Source organism: Typha angustifolia, chromosome 8 (genome assembly GCF_048772165.1).
Source record: "Typha angustifolia cultivar Huaian chromosome 8, ASM4877216v1, whole genome shotgun sequence".
Taxonomy (NCBI): Eukaryota; Viridiplantae; Streptophyta; class Magnoliopsida; order Poales; family Typhaceae; genus Typha; species Typha angustifolia.
This window is the reverse complement of record NC_133246.1, coordinates 5056095-5074868: the sequence shown is the minus strand read 5'-3', so window position 1 is coordinate 5074868 and position 18774 is coordinate 5056095. Positions and strand designations below refer to the sequence as shown.

General features: G+C 36.5%; 3 protein-coding genes across 4 annotated transcripts; 1 reads left to right on the top strand and 2 right to left on the bottom strand.

Annotated features, from left to right (window-relative positions):
* The first annotated feature begins 919 nt into the window (after window positions 1-919).
* Window positions 920-3395, top strand: LOC140764775 (uncharacterized). The gene is made up of 4 exons (XM_073103522.1): window positions 920-1692; window positions 1902-1991; window positions 2699-2766; window positions 3052-3395. Exons 1-4 carry the CDS (start codon window positions 991-993, stop codon window positions 3182-3184), a joined length of 993 nt encoding a protein of 330 aa, XP_072959623.1. The 5' UTR covers window positions 920-990; the 3' UTR covers window positions 3185-3395.
* A 717-nt stretch (window positions 3396-4112) lies between these two features.
* LOC140764774 (uncharacterized) lies at window positions 4113-11331 on the bottom strand. The gene is made up of 8 exons (XM_073103521.1): window positions 11006-11331; window positions 10824-10919; window positions 8842-8952; window positions 8368-8677; window positions 8062-8152; window positions 7568-7910; window positions 6208-6356; window positions 4113-4766 (listed from the first exon to the last, which is right to left on the bottom strand). The coding sequence occupies exons 1-8, from the start codon at window positions 11225-11227 to the stop codon at window positions 4262-4264; spliced, it is 1827 nt and encodes a 608-aa protein (XP_072959622.1). The 5' UTR covers window positions 11228-11331; the 3' UTR covers window positions 4113-4261.
* Window positions 11332-13087: 1756 nt separating this feature from the next.
* Window positions 13088-17703, bottom strand: LOC140766133 (uncharacterized). Of its 2 annotated transcripts, XM_073105574.1 has the most exons (7): window positions 17638-17703; window positions 17424-17512; window positions 16126-16226; window positions 14702-14771; window positions 14294-14321; window positions 14152-14212; window positions 13088-13467 (listed from the first exon to the last, which is right to left on the bottom strand). In XM_073105574.1, exons 1-7 carry the CDS (start codon window positions 17648-17650, stop codon window positions 13374-13376), a joined length of 456 nt encoding a protein of 151 aa, XP_072961675.1. In that variant the 5' UTR covers window positions 17651-17703; the 3' UTR covers window positions 13088-13373. The 2 variants fall into 2 exon arrangements, with proteins under 2 accessions (XP_072961675.1, XP_072961676.1); XM_073105575.1 differs by lacking the exon at window positions 17638-17703 and having other exon boundaries at window positions 17424-17522.
* Window positions 17704-18774: the final 1071 nt, after the last annotated feature.

Below are 18774 nucleotides of genomic sequence, written 5' to 3'. Positions count from 1 at the left end.
GATATATTTTCTTGGATACTCAAGGGAGAAGGGAATTTATTATGTCATAATTAAATTGATGTTGTCGGGATTCAAATCTAGAAATACTCATACAATATAAGTCTCTTTTTGGTCATCAAAACATAACCCTGCTACTTGATGTTAGAGAATTATTTTTCGAGAAAAAGTTTAAATTAGTTAGATTGAGGTAAATCTAACGCTAAAGAGACATCAAAACTCTTATATCACTATATATAATATATCTAGTAAAGCAGAAGGCACATAAGAGACCCAAAGAGTAGAGAAAAAGTTATGAGATCTCTTCAGATTATCTAGACAATTGGCACACTGATGCAGGTGGGCTTTAAACACATAATAAGGATATGGGGAAAAAAAGAAGAAAAGAATCCAAAGGTCCCCTCCAAAATAATAGTCGCACTACCATCACCAGCCCACCCAGATTCTCTGCTAGATAATGTGTAGAATAAAAGTGGTTCTATAGATCTTTCAAGTTCTGGGATTAACCATTTCCTTTCTCTAATTTTGGCAGTTGTAACTTCTAACAGAGAGTTTCTCAATGTTGAAGTTGAACAACAACAGTAGTAGCTCTTTGTCCAGCCACTGGGTTGGGCTCGGAATGGATTGGGCTTACTCCCAGGCTTGGAATTGGGCCCAAGAATTTGATCCTACAGGTCAACTAATTGTTTTTATTTGACAAAGAAGTCAATTTATTTGTTAGAGAGGTTAGTTGCACCCATCCAAGGAAACGACAGGATTAGGCCACTAACCCCCCTGAGATAGTTAGGTCTCACCGTTGAGAAGCCCATCTATATTCCTACATAATTAACTTTATTCTCCAGTTTGCGTGCCGTTCTAGGATCCATTCAACCTATCAATATATACCACCCCAAGCTGCACTAGAGAGCTACAGAAGAAGAAGAAGAGGAAGAGGAAGAGGAAGAGGAAGAAGAAGAAGGAGGAGGAGGAGGAGGAGGAGAGGAGGAGGAGGAGATGGTGAACTTTGTAGAAGCCCAGAAGCCACTGTTGCATGGCCTAGTAAAGATGGCAGGTCTACGGCCGCTCCTCATTGAGGTGGAGCCAGGCAACATGATGCACTTCTGGGTCCCAAAACACCACCTCGCCAGTAACAAGAAGATCGCACCGAATTCCTCAGACACTCCTCATGAGGTTAACGAGAGCGAGGAGGAGGAGAAGAAGAAGAAGAAGAAGAAGAAGAGCAAGCCGGCCCTGCTCCTCATCCACGGGTTCGCGGCGGAGGGCATCGTGACGTGGCAGTTCCAGTTCGGCGTCCTCGTCACCAAGTACGACGTCTACATCCCGGACCTCTTCTTCTTCGGCCAGTCCACCACCGAGAATGCCGACCGGTCGCCGGACTTCCAGGCGATGTCGGTGGCCAAGGGGCTCGGGAAGCTCGGGGTGTCGCGGTGCGACGTGGTGGGGTTCAGCTACGGCGGGATGGTGGCGTTCAAGATGGCGGAGGCGCGGCCCGACCTGGTGCGGTCGCTGGTCGTGTCCGGGTCGGTGATCACCATGACCGACTCGATCAACGAGGCGAGCCTGGCGGGCCTCGGGGTGTCCTCGTCGTCGGAGTTGTTGTTGCCGGAGACCGTCGACCGGCTTAAGGCCCTCCTCTCCATTTCCATGCACAAGAAGATGTGGTTCCCCAACAGGCTCTACAAGGACTATCTCGAGGTGAGTGTCAACTTTTCTTTTCTTTTTTTTCCTTTTCTTCTTGGTCGATCCATTTGAAACGACAAACTTATATAAAGATTAAATGGTCTTTCTTACAATCTAACTTCAGTTTTAATCGTTATTAGTTAGATTTTACTGACCGAATATTGAAATGATTTTTCCGGTAACGATTATAGTTTGAAATTGTGGATTTCTTTTTTTCTTGGCAGATAATGTTTGTGCACAGGAAGGAGAGGAGGGAGCTGCTGGAGGGATTGGTGATCAGCAACACAGACGCCAAGATCCCTGTTTTCCAGCAGGTATTATAGCCAGCACGAAAATTAAAGGATCGCATTAAATTATATGAGTTGATTAAATCTTTCTCGTGAAGGCATTATGTATAGACCTCTTGGATTCGAAAAATCTACCTGGTTGTCGATCATTTTGATTAGATTTTTTAAGAGAGAGAGAGAGAGTTAGTTTATCAAACTTTCATCATCGTAAGCCAAAAAAAACTATTAGTTGATTTACTTATGAAGTGCTCCTATATGTGTCTCGTGAAAAGAGAACACAAATTCTTTAAGCAAATATATGTAATTTAAACCGCAATCTGGCAACTGCTCTTGAGATTTATTCATTTATTTTTTGCAGTTGATAAGGATGGCTATGTTGTTATTGTTGATACTTATTTCTATTGTGATGCTATAGAGAGAGAGAGAGAGAGAAGTTATGATACTTTAATTCAATCACCATATTATATTATATCTCCTCAACAAGCTGAAGTAGAGAAGAAGATGGTTGACGATGTGAAATATGCCAACAAATTTCTTTGGTTATGCCATTTTTTTTTCATAGGATTGTATGGTAAAGACTTTGTTGAGCTATTATCACTGAAAGAAGTCTTATATCTCATCCATTATCATCACAAATTAATCCAATATATACATGTGGCTATAGATATTGATGTTTTGAATTGTTATTTAGTAGAATATTTTTCAAAACTTAATGCATCTTATTTTGTTTGCAGAGGATACTGCTTCTTTGGGGAGAGAAGGACAGCATATTCAACTTAGAGCTTGCTAAGAAGATGAAAGAGTATGACTCCTATCCAAAGATATTCCTCTTTCTCACTGCTTGTGTTATATTGCCCATGAACTATTCATGCAAATGGAAGAAGTTTCTCTGTTGATATAAGTTTTCAATCAGTAGACCATGTAAAAAATTCCCCTTGTTGCATCTTTAATTAAGATATCAAACAATTTTTTAAGAACAACCAACAGCACAATGAACCCTTAAAAAGTAATGTAAAGATGTACTCAAGGAAATTTTTATCTTTGATGTAAATAAGAATTGACAAATCAAACTTGGATTCATTTTCAGGCAACTGGGAGAGAAGGCCACACTGGAAAGCATACCCAACGCCGGCCATCTTCTTCACGTCGAGCGCCCTTGCGCCTACAACCGTGTCCTCAAGAAGTTCCTTGCCTCCGTTAATGCCGAAGATGCAAATTAACATCATATTATCATGACAATATTGTATCGATGTGTTATTTATTTTCATCTAATTACATTCGTCAATGTATGTCTTTCCATGGCCATCTATCAGTATTTACTTTCATTGAAATTATTTGGTATTGAATGTATTCATAAGAATTGTATTCCGTTATTTGCTATTATTGATGCTTTCAAAAAGCATACAATGAAAGAAGAAGTTTATTGTTAAATGTCTCTATGAACAGTTTGCTGAATTGGAGGGCAGGGATAGATAATTTGCTGCTGTTAGCTTGATATATTTTCTATCCAGTCTTTTATACCTCCTTCAAAATCCTCTTGCAAATAGGATTCCAATACTCGAAAGCTAGGTATTGCACGCAAAGAAGAGGACCCATAAGCCTGTAACAGATGTTAATCTTGTGAGCAATTTGAGCAAGCAAGAAAGAGGGATTGATGCCACAGATTGGGCATTGCTGGCAAATACAAGCTATAGTCATTTCACAAGAACAATGCACAAACAGGAGAAATATGCATCTTCTACTCAGCTGGATTGGCCAAAGCTCTGGTCAAGATACATCAAGCACCTCTGGCATAGTCATGAAACAAGACAACTCTTAAAGAGTAGAGAGCAATCAATATACATCTAAACCACAAGCTTCTCATTCTGTACTTAAAATGAAAATATCTTGAGCACAATGACAGGCCAGATGTCTATTAATCTTAATCACTGAATAGAGGAGTCCAACAAAATGCACTTATATCACCAGTAGATAGCTCATCTACACTCAGAAAGTCTTTGGTGCAAGAAAAGGAAACTGTGTACCAAAAGCAATCAGAAGAAAGCCTGATACTTTGTGATGACCATCTCACTCTCTCTCTCTCTCCATACAGCTACGGTTTGGTTGAAATTTGAAAGCCATCCTTTCTTGACATTGAATCTGTGATAACATAATGTATCAAAGTAATTGATTTCTATGCTTTTTCTAAACCATAATGTCATTACGACGAGCTTCTGCTGGGCAGAGTCGACGAGAAAAATTTTTGCTTCCAAAAATGCCAATCTGTATTTGTGCTACAACAGAAAATTACATGGCTCTCAATTAGTAGACTCAGCAGAGAGCTTGATGCGCTGATAATGCTCAGCTATTTTGTAATCAACTATTTCTCTGAAAAGCTGGGAATCCAATGTGCAGTCTGGATGGCCGTAAACAGCTGCTTGAATACTAGCCATCAGTTTAGCAATTTCTCTACCGGAGAAGCCTTCTGTCTTCCGTGCAGCCTCTCTAAGCAGGTCTTCCGTAACATCCTTAACAACTATCTTCTGTTGCTTCCTCTTAAATAATGTACTCCATAAGGATTCATCATTTTGTTCTTGTGAAATATATCGGTTCAAGTATAGTCTGAGCAGCTTGAAACGCTCCTCTTCACCAGGGAGTGGAAACTCAATCACTTCATCTATGCGGTCTGTTACAGCAGCATCAAGGTCACCTGGCCTGTTTGTTGCGAGGACAAGAACTATGTCCCTTGATTGATCACCTGTTCGAAAGAGTAGTGCATTTAGAGCACTCCGCTGAGCTTCACTCATGTGAGTGCTGTTGCGCCTGATCATTTGGGAGAAAAACATCAAGCTCAACATATGAAGTACAGAATAAAACAGGTTATGTTATGAAACAGCTTACTAGAAAATGGCAGCTAGCAGGAAACATTAGAAGGCATAATGAGAATATTTATTACTGTACTTAAGGAAAAGCAAAAATCATGTAGAATCAATCTAATGACTTGTAGCAGCACAACTGCAGAAATATCCAATGCAGAAAATGTCAGCATTAAGACTACACCTACAAGTAGGAACTACAAAAAAACATTATATGCAATGAATATAATGATTACTTAGATGCAGAACGATCTTGCAAAGATGCAAGTGTACTCTTGCCATGCATTGAATGCTGACCCCAACATAATTCAAGAGAAGGCAGTCTCATGAGCTTTAAAGTCCTTTATTTGCTTATATACCTCTTCAAAATTATGACTGCATGTTTACTCTCAGAACCCTTCTTTTTCTTTTGGTATGTTTGGACTCCTTGATAAACTACAACTATAATATAAACTATTTAATACAAAAGGACAAAATACGTTATGAGTCCAGGAGTACCGACTCTATCCATACTTTAAGAGTATAAGAGAAAAATACTAAAGGTATTTTTCCCCCTAACTTTAAATATTTTCACATTTTAACTGTTGGTTAACCAAAGAGTAAAGTAACCTGAACACAATTCATGCAAAAGATAAGGTTTGATGGTACACAACAGTGACTTTATGGTAATTACAAGAATATATATATTTCCGAGCAAATGCGTAATGAACTCTAACTTCTCAAAACCTAACTAGAAAAACGGTTTGGAAAAGGAATTTAGGCCAATTAATGTAGCTCAGGTCATGGATTTGGTGCTCCCAAGGATAAACACTGCCACAGGCAATCTGCAGCAGTGGATCACCTGTAGCATCTCGAGGGTGTGGAGCCATGCCTTGCAGCATGGAAGGTCAGGCCATGCATCAGCACAGCATGAGCAGTGCCATGGAAATCCTTAGTTGGCCTTGGCATCTTTATTATAGGACAGAAGGCTGATGATTCCATATGCTTTGTAAGACACACATGCCACCTTTATCATATTGCAGATGCTGGCATTTTTTCATGCTTGACTATAAGGAACTAAGATGCTTATGTAACTAGATTATACATCACTAATAAGAATAACACACTTCTAGAAGAAGAAACCTATTGCGTCAACAAATTTAAGACTCAATGTGCTGCTTTGTCTGATAAAAAAAATATTCCCATAATTCTGATATCTGCATTTCTAAAAACATACTTGACGCATGATTATCAGCATGAACTAGTAAATGATCTATGCTATCAAGCTAGACTATTACTGTCAGGAATGGCTAAACCTCAGTACTCTCATCTAGAAAATCTCAAGTAAATTAGCAGTATAATTTAAGTAAAAATAAGTGATATGTTAGACATGTCAGATGCCAACTTACTCGCATAAGAATGCATCAGCCTCGTCGATGAAAAGCAGTAAACCTTTTCTAGATTTCTTAGCCCAATCAAATATCTGATGAATCTTGGTAACAGCCTGTGTCCCCAAAGGCACAACATCCCCTCCTGTCATCATTGCATAATCAAGGCCCTGTAACATGAACCAATCAGCATGTAACAACATATGTGTGCCTGTACTAAAACTTCCATTTTTCACCAACGGTATGGTCTGCTCACCCTATAATATTTATAATAGGAGTAAAAGAAAAGGATTAACTTAAGAGACTTCCTTTAGGGCATGTTCGCACGGGATAAAGAAATATCCGTACAGGGACAAAAAGAGGACTTATCTCTGGATAAAAGTAGTTTTTATCCTAATTTCTTTAGGGGTGTTTAGTTGGAAAAATTGGGATAATTGTTAGATAAAAATATGTAATAAGAATGGTGTTGGTTGTAAAGTTGGGATAAGAGATCAAACTGATCTTATTGCCTTTTCTTAGTTTAATGTAAATAGATTTTTTTTGAGAAAGATGGAAAAGAGGTTTAAAATTAAATATAAATTATAATTTTATTCTACAACTATTATATTATCTTCTCTTCTCATGATTAATTTTAGAATTCTTGGTGCCATAATTTACACATATAAATACTATCACAAATAGCATCATGGATGAACATTCCATATCAAACATTTTTACTATATACATATTTTAATATATTACAAAGTATGTAATAATCACATCACAATGTGAGTACCTAAATCTAAATTGAGATAAAGATTGTCATTTCAATATATTACCAAGAGTAAGTTGGTTATTAGTGAGATAACCTCTTTTTTATTCCAACCAAAACCTGGATAAGATTAACCGAAGAACCCTATTTATCTCCTCTTTTATCCTAACACTTTAGCACTCATTGGACACCGATTTCTGGGATCAAAAGAGGTTTATCCCGGATAACCCCCTCCCCATCCCACTTTGTCAAACGGAACCTTAAGTTCACACTCTATTCTTCAATGTCAAAGTTAGGAGCTTGAATATCAATTAATCAAAAACAGAGAGAAAAGTCCATAACTATTTTATCTGAAATAAGTAGGCTTTATGATTTATGATCAAGTAAGGAGGTTCTGTAACTCTGAACTATTTTCATGTGCGTCATAAATCATAACGAACTAATCTCGATGGAATAAGGTTTTTAATAATATTGCTTAAGCAACAGGACATATCAAGTATGTCAGTACTTCGAAGCAGGCCACTCATTGCCAATCGATGCCTGCTGCCTACTCACAAAATAAAAATTAGAAAAACTGCATAAGAAAGTTGAAGGAAAATTAAAAGAAGTGGTAAAGAATATTAAATATACCGATTTTTTAGCCATCTCCTTTGCCACTAAAGTCTTTCCAGTTCCTGGAGGTCCATAAAACAGCATGTTGCGGAATGGTGCATCATGAGACTTGGTGTTCTCCGTTGCTCGTGCAAGTTGCTCAATTCTCCTTTTCAGTGATGGGTGAAGAATAACATTCTCAAAGCTAGTCGTACTTTCTGAGGATGGCACCATTCCAGATGTTGAGCTGGATGATCTACCCTTGTTTCTAATCCGTGAAGCAAATCCTGACCATGGAAATTTATCTATTGATGATTCGCGAATCAACGAAGGCTGCCCCAATATTCGGTTAATGTAACCCCACATTACCCTAGCACCTTCCCTGTAAACAAAAATAACCAAATATAACAAGGATTTTTTTATCTCATGAAAATTGACAATAAACAAAGGCATAAAGATCTGATAGTTTTCATAATGTAAGGAGATATCCAAATTCAAAAAAAGAGAACAGCAATACAATGTTCTGAATAGACCTAGTAGTGTAAACACCGGCAGCCAGTGCAGTAACTCCTCCAACAGACATAATTAATTTACTTCGATCAGTTAGCAACATTCTCAAACCACCTATAAATTCAAAAAGAGGGTCCGAGATCAGCATGCAAATTAAATCGAATTATATAACCAAAAAAGAAAATTTTCTACTAAATCTGAGACTACTAATACAACCTATAAATAAAAGAGATAAAGGCACAGATAAATCAAACTCTTTACAAAAGAAATTTTTTTTTTAGTAAAATAAGAAAGTAAGATATTTAACCATGATAACCTCAGAAGAACACCTTCTATGTGGTTAAAAGTTGCATTTATTGCAGCAAGCCACTTTTCTTTCTCGCCACTCATGCGTTCCAGAAGCATTCTCCTGTTTTGTTCTTCTGTCAATTTTGCTTCAAGAGCACGACCCTCAGCCTCTGCCATAGCTTTAACTCTGATTGTTTCACGCTCTATTTCAGCTCTCTCTTTCTCAGTTTGCCGTTGTTGTGCCTGAATTTGCTCTTCAGTAGCACGCCTAGCTTGTTCCTTTCTTACAGAAGATTCCTCTTGCATCCTAACAAGTTCTGCATTCTGCCGCCTCTGAACTTCATGTTCCGCCTGGAAATTGACAGTACATGAAATGTTGATATTAACAAAATGGAAATCACTGAATCAAAATTTGAAGCTAGCCAAAATAAAATTCTAAAAGCTAATAAACATTAGAAGAATTCACTACAATACTCTACTAAACTTAGAAATAAGAAAATGTTCAAACAGTAAACCTGCATCCTTTTTCTGGCTAATTCATCTTCATAGCGAGCCATTTGTGCCTTAGCTTGTGCTTGCTGTTGGACAAGATTTCTTTGTTCTTCAGCCAGTTTACGCTGCTTTTCCTGCCAACGACAAATTACACAAATATAAACAAATGACACAATTTCTTATACCTACCAAAAGTCAATTTTGTATACAATGATATAATTGCACCAAACAATTATGAGATGATTTTTGCCCAAAAAACAACTATCTATGAGCCCCAAAATTTCTTCACTCTACACAAACCTACTATAGTGACAGAAACCTCAAGGATGAAATTAATGATTAACAACGAGATCATGGCAGAGCATCAATATAGGGATAAGATTCTCCCGGAAAATTGTATGCTTCATCAATGTAGTATTACATAGACAAGTTTGATAAGTGTGGCTAATTACAGTGATATACAGGTACCAATATATCAGAAGTGTTCAATACTTCAACTAAGGTGAGCAAGTACCACTTAAAAAATTCTCATGTCAAGTATCATTTGCAACTAAGAAATTACTCATGTACAGATGCTGATAAAAAAATCAAGTGGGCTGCTGGTCTACAAGGTGAAGAGATAACTAGTTAGTGTAATTAAATATGGAGGAAAGAAATACATAGGAGCATATATGATTTCCATTCTTACATATCTGACTGTAATGAAAGTACTTTCTATTCTTAATCTAAAGTAAGGGAACTTGAGGATAACATCAAGGAAAAATGTAGTTTACTCCCTATAATTTGGCCCAATTTCAACTTACCCCCTTGTACTTCAAAGTTAAGCATTTAGGTTCCTATGATCCATGCCAAGTTGTAATTATTATATTTTCGAAAACTACTGATGCAAATGTTGGAATTAATGTGGTCCATTAGCACTAATATTTTCCATTATAAGAAAGTTAGTAAATGATCAAACTAACTCTACCATCTTCAAATTAGACTATAATTTATAGAGGTAATTAAGTCTTTCCACATCTCTATTAACGGCTCACTAATAGTTGCAACTTGCACATAGGGATAGACTGTAAGTCTGTAATTCAGCCTAACATCAAGTAGTGACCCATAATAAAAATTGTTAACTACAGTTCTAGATAAAATCATATAGAAACCAAGCTAACTTCGTGTTATAATAGGAAACCAAGAGAGCAACAAATAAGAGGAACAGTCATCAAGACAGGTTACAGACTAAACTTCAATAGCTAAGTAAATTAGTGAGCCAATACTTGTTACTAAGTTAAGCATGTCAATGGAAAATCAAAATAATTGAATTATAAATTGTGAGAGCAGGCAGTTTGTATGCTAAAATAATCTTGACTAAGGCAAACAAGATGAACTCTCACAGAACTATCCACTCTTGTTACTGCCTTATGCACATATTCATGGAAATAGAGGAACCTCATTTATCCTGCTGCCGAGATTATCTCTACAATTACTCAGCATCATTAGAAAGAATAACCATTTAACTATTTGAAATTTGATCATTTCCATTATAATTTTTTCGATTCTAAGTTAAGAAGGCATGATTTATATATAGAAAAAAAAAGAGATCAATAATCTATCAACCTCAAGATATTTCGTTCCTAGACAATGTCTATATCGATATCATAGGTCTAGCATATACTGAGGTTCACAATTGTCAGCCAACTTCTAGAAAATTCCAGCTGGAAAAACATGTATCGGGCATTAATGGTTCTATTCACACAATCGCACAGCAATGGTGAAATAATGACCATATGCTAAAATATATATATATATATATATATTATGTAACATGCTGGACTGCTACAAAAATTTGTCACCTACTCCCTTCAGAAAAATGCAGACTTTTTACAGCTATTTTTCAAGTAATTATCAACCAAAAGAAATCCTTCAATACCGAAATGCAGAAGTGTCCTCTAAACCAAGAAACCAATTCATTCTCGCAACTAGAAATTATTTATTTATTCTACAAGTAAATGCTCACGATCTCAATAAGAGATTGGTTAGCGAGAAACTGGGCCTTCTCCGCCGCCAGCTCCGACAGCCTCGTCTCCTCCTGCTTCCTCATCAGCTCAAACACCTGAGAGAAATCCAAGAAACGAATTAAAAACGACTTTAAAACAAAATGAAGAAAATTCGAGATGGGAAAAGGACAGAAAGAAATACCTGCTTTGAATATGGAGAGCTATTGATCTCACGCAACGCCTTCGCGCCCCTTTCCAAAGACTCGGGATCGAAACCACCCGATGAAGAAGAAGAGGAGGAGGAAGAGGAGAGAGAGGGCGCATCGGCGTAGACGCGGTTGGTTAAAGACTTGATAGAGAACGCCACTGTGGCGGCGGCGGCGCCCGCCGTCGCGGCAGAGTAGCTCCGGCCAAGGCGCCGCATTTGCGGTGGGTGTGATGGAAGAGAGCGAGGGTTTTATTTTTTTTTTTCCTTCGCTCGAACGAGGGTTTTAAGTGCAAATGGAAGGCGGCTGGCTCCGAGGTTTTTGCATTAGACTAAAATTTTGAAGGGTTAATTACATTTTGATTCCTCAGTCGATATTTTTAATTACTATTTATTGTTTTGGCGATTCTTAGGTCAGACCTCTTCTGTCGCTCAGTGGGCCGATTATCAATCCGAGGCACTTCCCCTCGGGTTTGTTCACTAGCCTTTTCGATTGGCAACCTATCATCGATAATTACAAAATATAGCTAACAGTTTGGAAGGCAAAAACACTTTTAACCAAATTAGGATTATTATGGTCAAAATAGTCTTCTCATCCCTAGATAATCCCCTGCATTGATTTATCCAAAGGATCTTTCTAGGGAAACGATGAAGCCTCAATTTTGGATTTTCACGATAGGGTGGCGTCGCCCAAGATTTGCTTTGAAGGATGTTGTGAGGAGCCTCTACTATAAGAAGAGGATTTAGCTTACCCCTCTAGGATGTTTGACCATGTAAACAAACAGGTGTTCTTAAGGCAGTTGAGACCTTCTTTGTTGCGATTTCCTATAACTCAAGTCTTAGATGCTAGATTAGCTTTTAGATAGACAAATAGTCCCCAAAAGACACTTTGAGTAGCCAATTCTCTCCTCTCCACAATAAGGTCTCCTCCTCTTCGACGTCCTCTCTAGGATATGTCCAAAAGGCTAGGGCTATGGATGAGACTCCCTCTTCGAATTTCTTAATTCCTTCCCAAAACATTAAGTGTGGATGATCAAAATTATTGGAGGTTATCCCTTCTAGAATCTCCTCCGCCCACTCGCTTGCTACTCTCCTCCTTACTTCGCTGGACGAATAGTCTTTAGCGAATCACGCTCTTCTAGAAAGTGAACATATTTCTCTAGCAAGTCTACTTAGTAAGGTTCACACTAGGAACTATTTTACCGAAAAGGGCTTCTCTAGTATAGGTAGATGCCGCATATTCAGCAAGGAGCTCGAATGATATGATCTAGATTGAGTTCTAATATAATAGATCGATTGACACTATTATTTACTTATCGCATTAGTTATATTATTTGCATACAGCAAGAGTTGTGTCTATTTAAGGTTCAATACAAACTTAATTTTAATTAATTTTGGCCGGGTCTTAGTTGATTGGCTAGTTTGAGTCAAGTTAGGTTAGGCTCAATCGACCTGCTATAATCTCTCTCTCCTACACCCAGACCAAGACTCATCCTTTTTGCAAAGCTGAAAAAGCCCTCAGACTTTCCCTAAGCCAGCCTAAGGATGTTTTTAGGACAATCTAGAACAAGCTGAGTGTTCAAGCCCTTAAACTCCATATATCCTAAACCATGCCTTCCCCTTACCCTTCTTAGGGTACTCCTCCTACCACCTCAATTCTTAATTTTTGAAAGTAGTGAAATATTCTCTACTGCTTAGGTTAAAGTTACTCAGCATGATAATAAATATTTAGGATGTTAACTGACTCAAAAATGTAGGATGCCTTGAATAAATATTTTAGAAAATACTGTCAACTGAAAGACCAAAGTGAGCTAAAAGAAATGATATACTACTAGGAATTAATACTATTATTGGATTCATTACTATCATATGGAAAAATACTAGTTTGAATTATAACCACTAGATATTGTAGCAGTCATTCTTGCATCAATTAATCTTTTAAGAACTATATGTAGGTTATACAGTTTTTTTTTTTTTTAAACTTTTTATGCTAGCAGTGATACATGTAGAGCCATTCTAGATCATCAAGTTAGCATCACTAGTAAAAGAAGCTATAAAATGACAATTTTACAGAATAAAAAAAAGAAAGATATTACTTCATTGGAAGTTTCCCAATGCAAAAAATCTGCTTGAGATGAAAGAGTTGATACAATAATCAGATTAGCTTATCGGATGAGTTTGCACACAAATCTGTCTGTTAGAATGATCTAATCCTTTGAAATTTTATAACGAGAAATACAACAGGAACATCAGAAAAATGAAGAAAAGGAAAAAAAGAAACAAAAGGATCAGATTCTGGACCACCATGGATTGCCAAATCAAAGCCAGCAAATTAGTCTCGCAAGAAATTATCATAGGCTTAGGTTCAGAAATCATCTTCATCATCCAATTCTTGGTCATTCTGTCGGATTCTCTTCCCTTCCCTTAATGCAATTCTTCCGCCCTTTTTCGGTTTTCCTCTGAATGTCAGAAATAAAGAGATTTGCATATGTGCCCTTTGAATATAATTAATCAGTGAAATAACAAATCAAAGAGATAAATAATAAGGTTATGATTGAGTAGGAAAGCATAAATGCAACCGAAAATTTGAAAATGTAACTGAACTTCAGCAATAATAAGGCTATGTGCCCTTTCGGTTGTTGGCTTCTCATTAGCACAATGCTCACTGCATGATTACATGAAACCCTAGAAGGTTGACAAGATGCAAATATGAAGGGAATCACATCATCCATTGCAGGCTATAGGTAGTGCAACACACTTCCTTCCCCAGAGGACGATGTGAAACATACCATCATTATTGTGGAATTTATTTCTACACTATGAAACTAAACAGACAATGCACCCAGGACAACAAAGTCTATAATGCCCTTCAAAGATTGTCATAAATTCAACCCCCTAGTATATGCAAACCTTTCTAAATAATCATAGATGATAGGATAATATTTCAGCATACATTCAACACAGGTACACTGAGGACCGCACACACATGCACAGAGAGTTGTTCAGGTAACATAAGAGCTTCTATAATCCATTCATTGACAGACCAACAAGGAGAAAGGAACCTCTTGTTGCTTGTTCAGCCAACGGACAAACATATACATTATAACCACATAAGTAATTGGGAGAATGATCAAATAACTTACTGCCCATTTGCAGGAGTGCTTCCTCCCTTTGACCGACCTGGTCCATATTCAGCTCTTCCATCTGCAAAGATAACACAAAAATACAAGTCAAAACTCTTGATCAGATGGAACGTAACTCTTCTATCTTTCTATGAGTACTCACCATCTCGTCCAGCTACATGTTCTTCGACCTGGAAATAGAAGAGGAAATTATTATTTAAAAAATCTGTCAGTGTAGTAGTATGTGGGACTTGAGAAATATCTCATGAACGAAAGATGACAGCCTCAAAATGAACGTATTTCTAGCTATTAGTATTAGGTTGTGGTCAATTAATGAGTTTTACTATGAAAATTTCTAGAATGACAACCCAGAAGTAATGTGACCAAGCATCCTGTAAGATACTTGTCATCATCAACTTGAAGAAACACATAAGTAAATAGTAAATGAAAGAAGCAACATAACTGAGTACAAATATGTGAACTCAAAAGCAAGTGGTCACAAACAAAACATAAGTAGTAAGCTTACTAGCCTACTTTAAACATATTTTAATAAATGGTTGTAGTTACATACTGCTGGAGAGGTAACTGAGGACAAAGAGAAAAGCCTATCATCAGGCTGAAACTTCCTGGAGCGCTTCAGGCTGAAGGCACAAGTTTAAAGAACTATGTGTCACAATATTATTTGAAAAACCAAAGGCATGATACATCTCAGCCAGAAACATTATGGGACTGGACAAGAAACTATAAGAATGAAAACTACAAATGAGTATAAGGGAAATTTGCAGATGGAAGACTTGATCAGCAAATCACATGTTATCAAGATTTAAATATGAGATCTGTGCAAGCTTCTATTATCAAGGTGTTGTATATCAATATGCATCTCAAGAACTATTTCAGTATGAATTCCTTATTGCTTCTACAACTTAAAAACTCCGAAGGAAACATGGAGAAAATAGAAGTTCTCATATTAATATGTAATCAGCCATATACTGCTCACTATTTAGCTTATAATTTATGTAACTAATGCAGAAACCGTTTTCCGCAAAAGTTCAAAGACTCAAATATATGTTTTGTAGAAAGATATTCTCATATTATGCATAAAGCTGTTGAATGTATATTTTCATCTATCATCTAGCATGTCTCTGGGATAATAGTACATATGGAGATGCTCGTGGCCCATGCAAAGAAAGCCAGCCAAATAAAGAATCAGCAGCAGACAGCAAAACTTCACTTCATCCAACATGATATAACGTCCTCATTTAGCTTACCTACTGAATATTACTGGTAATGCCAACAAGTTTCTCGCCAGCCAGTCCAGCATGCTTACCAGAGATCTATCACATTGGAATCCACAACTAGAATTCCAAGAAATGACCAGAAGTCTGATCCTTTTACTAAAATTAAGTATTGGCCTTCTGTTTCCCGTAGGTCCTTGTTTTAAGGAACCATTTTTAGCTTGAAATTTCAATAAGAGGTGAAGCTTTGCTTTTATAATCTACTAGCCAACTCACTGTATAATCCGAAAGTCTGAACACTCGAATCATGTGAAAGGTATTATAAGTCAATAATTATCTGAAATTTTATTGATGGTCCCTAAAGATTCAGGATCCCTGAAACTGAGATGGACTAGACTAGAAAAATGAAAGAAAAGAAAACTGATTTTAGTAGTCAGGGTGTTTTAATCAGACTGGCACAATCTACTACATATGTAGACAATATTACTTGCCAAAGAAAATAAACCGCAGAAAATAGAAGTGAAAAATTAAAATTAGCATATATTGGCAAAATATATTTGGCTAACGGTTGGTTCAAATCTTAAACAGTAACAGTATGACGTGCAAATTCCAGGAAGGTAATGAATGCCCATATGCTATCTCTTGGAAAGGATAAAGGCAAACTTCCTAAAATTTGATCATGTTGCATATGGCGCATATAAAAATGAGAAACAAGAATGAAGAATATAGTTAGAACTTCAAGACAATTGATGCAACTCACTTTGCAGTGCTCTTTGAAGACGACAAAAATCCATCAAAACCTTTCAGTACACTCCCAAACTGATTTGATTCTTGCAAATAGGTGGTCTCTAAGTCATATACCTTGTGGCATACAGAGTATGAAATGTAAAGCGTTACTCATTAACATGAAAACCAAAAGCCTTCACTATTAATTGACTGTTAAATAAGCAAGCTTGGGAATAAAAAGAGAAATGACTTATTGGTCATGTTAAAACATTCTCATTCTCTTTCAGAAAACAACTAAATTCAGATACAGTTTTTCTCATGTATTATTTCCATAAGTTAATGGTGATCTGCCCTTTTCTTTTTCAGGAACAGGTAATATGTACTGTAAAAATCAAACGAATGACAAGAAACAAATCCAAAGAGTCTTTAGTACATACCATCAGGAGACATAACCAAACCAATGACAGCCAAAAATAGAGTTTCTGAGTAAAACATAGTCCAAAAGCATACTATAAAGTATAAACCAGAAATCTTGCAATTGACAAAGCCAAAGCCAACTATAACTACATTAAAAAAAGTGTGCGATAAAAAAAAGAAACATCAGACTCAATTTTGTCATCTTCAAATAAGAAAATCGAGAAGGTCAAGGTGTCAAGGAACTTTTCTATCTCAAGACATATATCAAGTAATGTAGCTTTCTTAATGTGGATCTCTTAGAAAATCAATTTGCCAGTTCACATAAAGTTTTTAACTTCTAAAATCTTGATTAATGACAAGATTCAACAAAGACCACATTAATCCATTCCTGAACTTCTTATTTGTTAGTGATTGATTTAGTTGTCTGCCTTGGAAATATCACAAGGAAACTTATAACAAATCTATATTTCAAATATGCACAATGCCTGCATCAGGTTATTAAAAACTTGAAGTTGATTTTCAACCTACACCAAGAAGTTTGCTTCAGAAATCATTGATACAAACAGAAGGAAGAAATAATAAATAAATAAATAAATAAGTAAAAGTACCAAAAATGAGGTCTTAATTAAGCAATACAATTATTGTTTAGCTCATTAGTCGGAAACAAGCTGACCACTACTAGTGGCAAAGTAAATCAACTGCTTGCAAGTTAAATATGGAATCCTCGATAAAGTAAAGCAAGTTGGATTTAAATTTCATCTCTTCCCATATAACCAAATAAATAAACTAGGGCAGAGAATCTACCGTGAACCCAGTAGTAAATTTGCAAATTAGAAGGATTCAGATTAAAAAAAAAAAAAATCAGAACTTTGCGAGGAAAGAACGCGAATGGTTCAACCAATTGGACTTACGTACTTGCCTCTCGATGCTTCGCAGCTCCTCCTGGAGCTTCGTCCTCTTGGTCACGAGGGCCGAGAGCATGGCCGCGGGATTCGCCCTGTGCCCTAAATCCATGGCGTTTTAACAACATCGAACTTTATTCGGAGAGAGATCACGAATCGAACTCAAAAGCGAAAGAGAAATAATTGCGCGAAACAATTCTAGGGTTAGGGTTTTTCCCAACGGTTACCTTCCGATTCCATCACTCCCGCGAGACTTCGATCTCGCTATCCCAATTTATTTATTTATATATATATATATATATATATCATCTCTATTCTCTCTCCCTCTCCATGAGACCACGATTCGAAATTTCGGTTGATGTTTGATCTTTAAGATTCGTGCAAGAAGGGATGGACGGCGGATTTTTTTTGTTCAAGTAATTATTTTAGTGGCAAATTAGATTATACATATATATATGTTATATGGAGAAAATTGCACCCAAAAAAATCTATTTCAATGTTTATTTTACACATCAAGGTCATTTTTAATTCTATTTAGCTAAAACAAAACATTATAATACATAAAAGTACATCATATATGTTTAATTATGAGTAATCTGCATTAAGGTAATCTCAGTACTAGATAGAGGAATTGGTTGCCAAATTACCAGGTCGAAAGAAACTTGTAACATGAATAAATAGTTTATTTTCAAGCACACAATGTTGATATAACCCGTGCTTAGCGTATTGCAATCAAATATACTACAAAAAGATATTACAAACGGATTAATAAAAAGAAATATTGCACTGTAATTGGATAAACTAGAGCGTTATCATATTACAGTCAAACAAACTAGAAAAATATCGAGTTGAGATCTAGATCAGATAAAAACACACATTAAAAAATAAGTAATTTTACAAGAATCTAAAAGATTCTTCGAAGAAAAGTAATAATGGGGTCGATAAATTGCTAATTGGATTGGTGCTTGACATCTAACATAAAATGAGAGCTATGTTAGTGATTTTCTTAAGAGATAACAAATGTCATCTGAACCTCCTCAACTATCTCTATGGTAGTGAGGAACTCAAAGAAGTCCCCCAGGAGAACATAGCAATCCAAAGCATAATTGATGAGGAGAATATGAAAATGATAAGGAACACAAGGTTAAGGGCTCTCATGTATATTATTCTCCTAGATTTCTAGGGTTGCATCTATGCAGTCTTAAGATTATTGAGATGATATAAGTTGGTCACATACTAGCCCTTGGAAGCTAAAAGATAAAAAGTGTCATGGCTTCTCTTTTTCCTTTCACAAAATAGTCACCTACTACCTTTGTTGGCTTCTCAGTAAACATCATCTTAAATTGACATCTTAGATAGTTATG

Excerpts from the sequence above, each read along its gene's own strand:
- LOC140764774 (XM_073103521.1), bottom strand. The coding sequence starts at position 11,227 with ATGCGGCGCCTTGGCCGGAGCTACTCTGCCGCGACGGCGGGCGCCGCC. Across the intron at positions 8,153-8,367 it reads AACTTTTAACCACATAGAAG|GTGGTTTGAGAATGTTGCTA; the intron begins GTGTTCTTCTGA and ends TTGAATTTATAG. Across the intron at positions 7,911-8,061 it reads GCCGGTGTTTACACTACTAG|GGAAGGTGCTAGGGTAATGT; the intron begins GTCTATTCAGAA and ends TTTTGTTTACAG.
- LOC140764775 (XM_073103522.1), top strand. The coding sequence starts at position 991 with ATGGTGAACTTTGTAGAAGCCCAGAAGCCACTGTTGCATGGCCTAGTA. Across the intron at positions 1,992-2,698 it reads AGATCCCTGTTTTCCAGCAG|AGGATACTGCTTCTTTGGGG; the intron begins GTATTATAGCCA and ends TTTTGTTTGCAG. Across the intron at positions 2,767-3,051 it reads CTTGCTAAGAAGATGAAAGA|GCAACTGGGAGAGAAGGCCA; the intron begins GTATGACTCCTA and ends ATTCATTTTCAG.
- LOC140766133 (XM_073105574.1), bottom strand. Across the intron at positions 16,227-17,423 it reads TGCGAAGCATCGAGAGGCAA|GTATATGACTTAGAGACCAC; the intron begins GTACGTAAGTCC and ends GTATGCCACAAG. Across the intron at positions 13,468-14,151 it reads AGCACTCCTGCAAATGGGCA|AGGAAAACCGAAAAAGGGCG; the intron begins GTAAGTTATTTG and ends TCTGACATTCAG.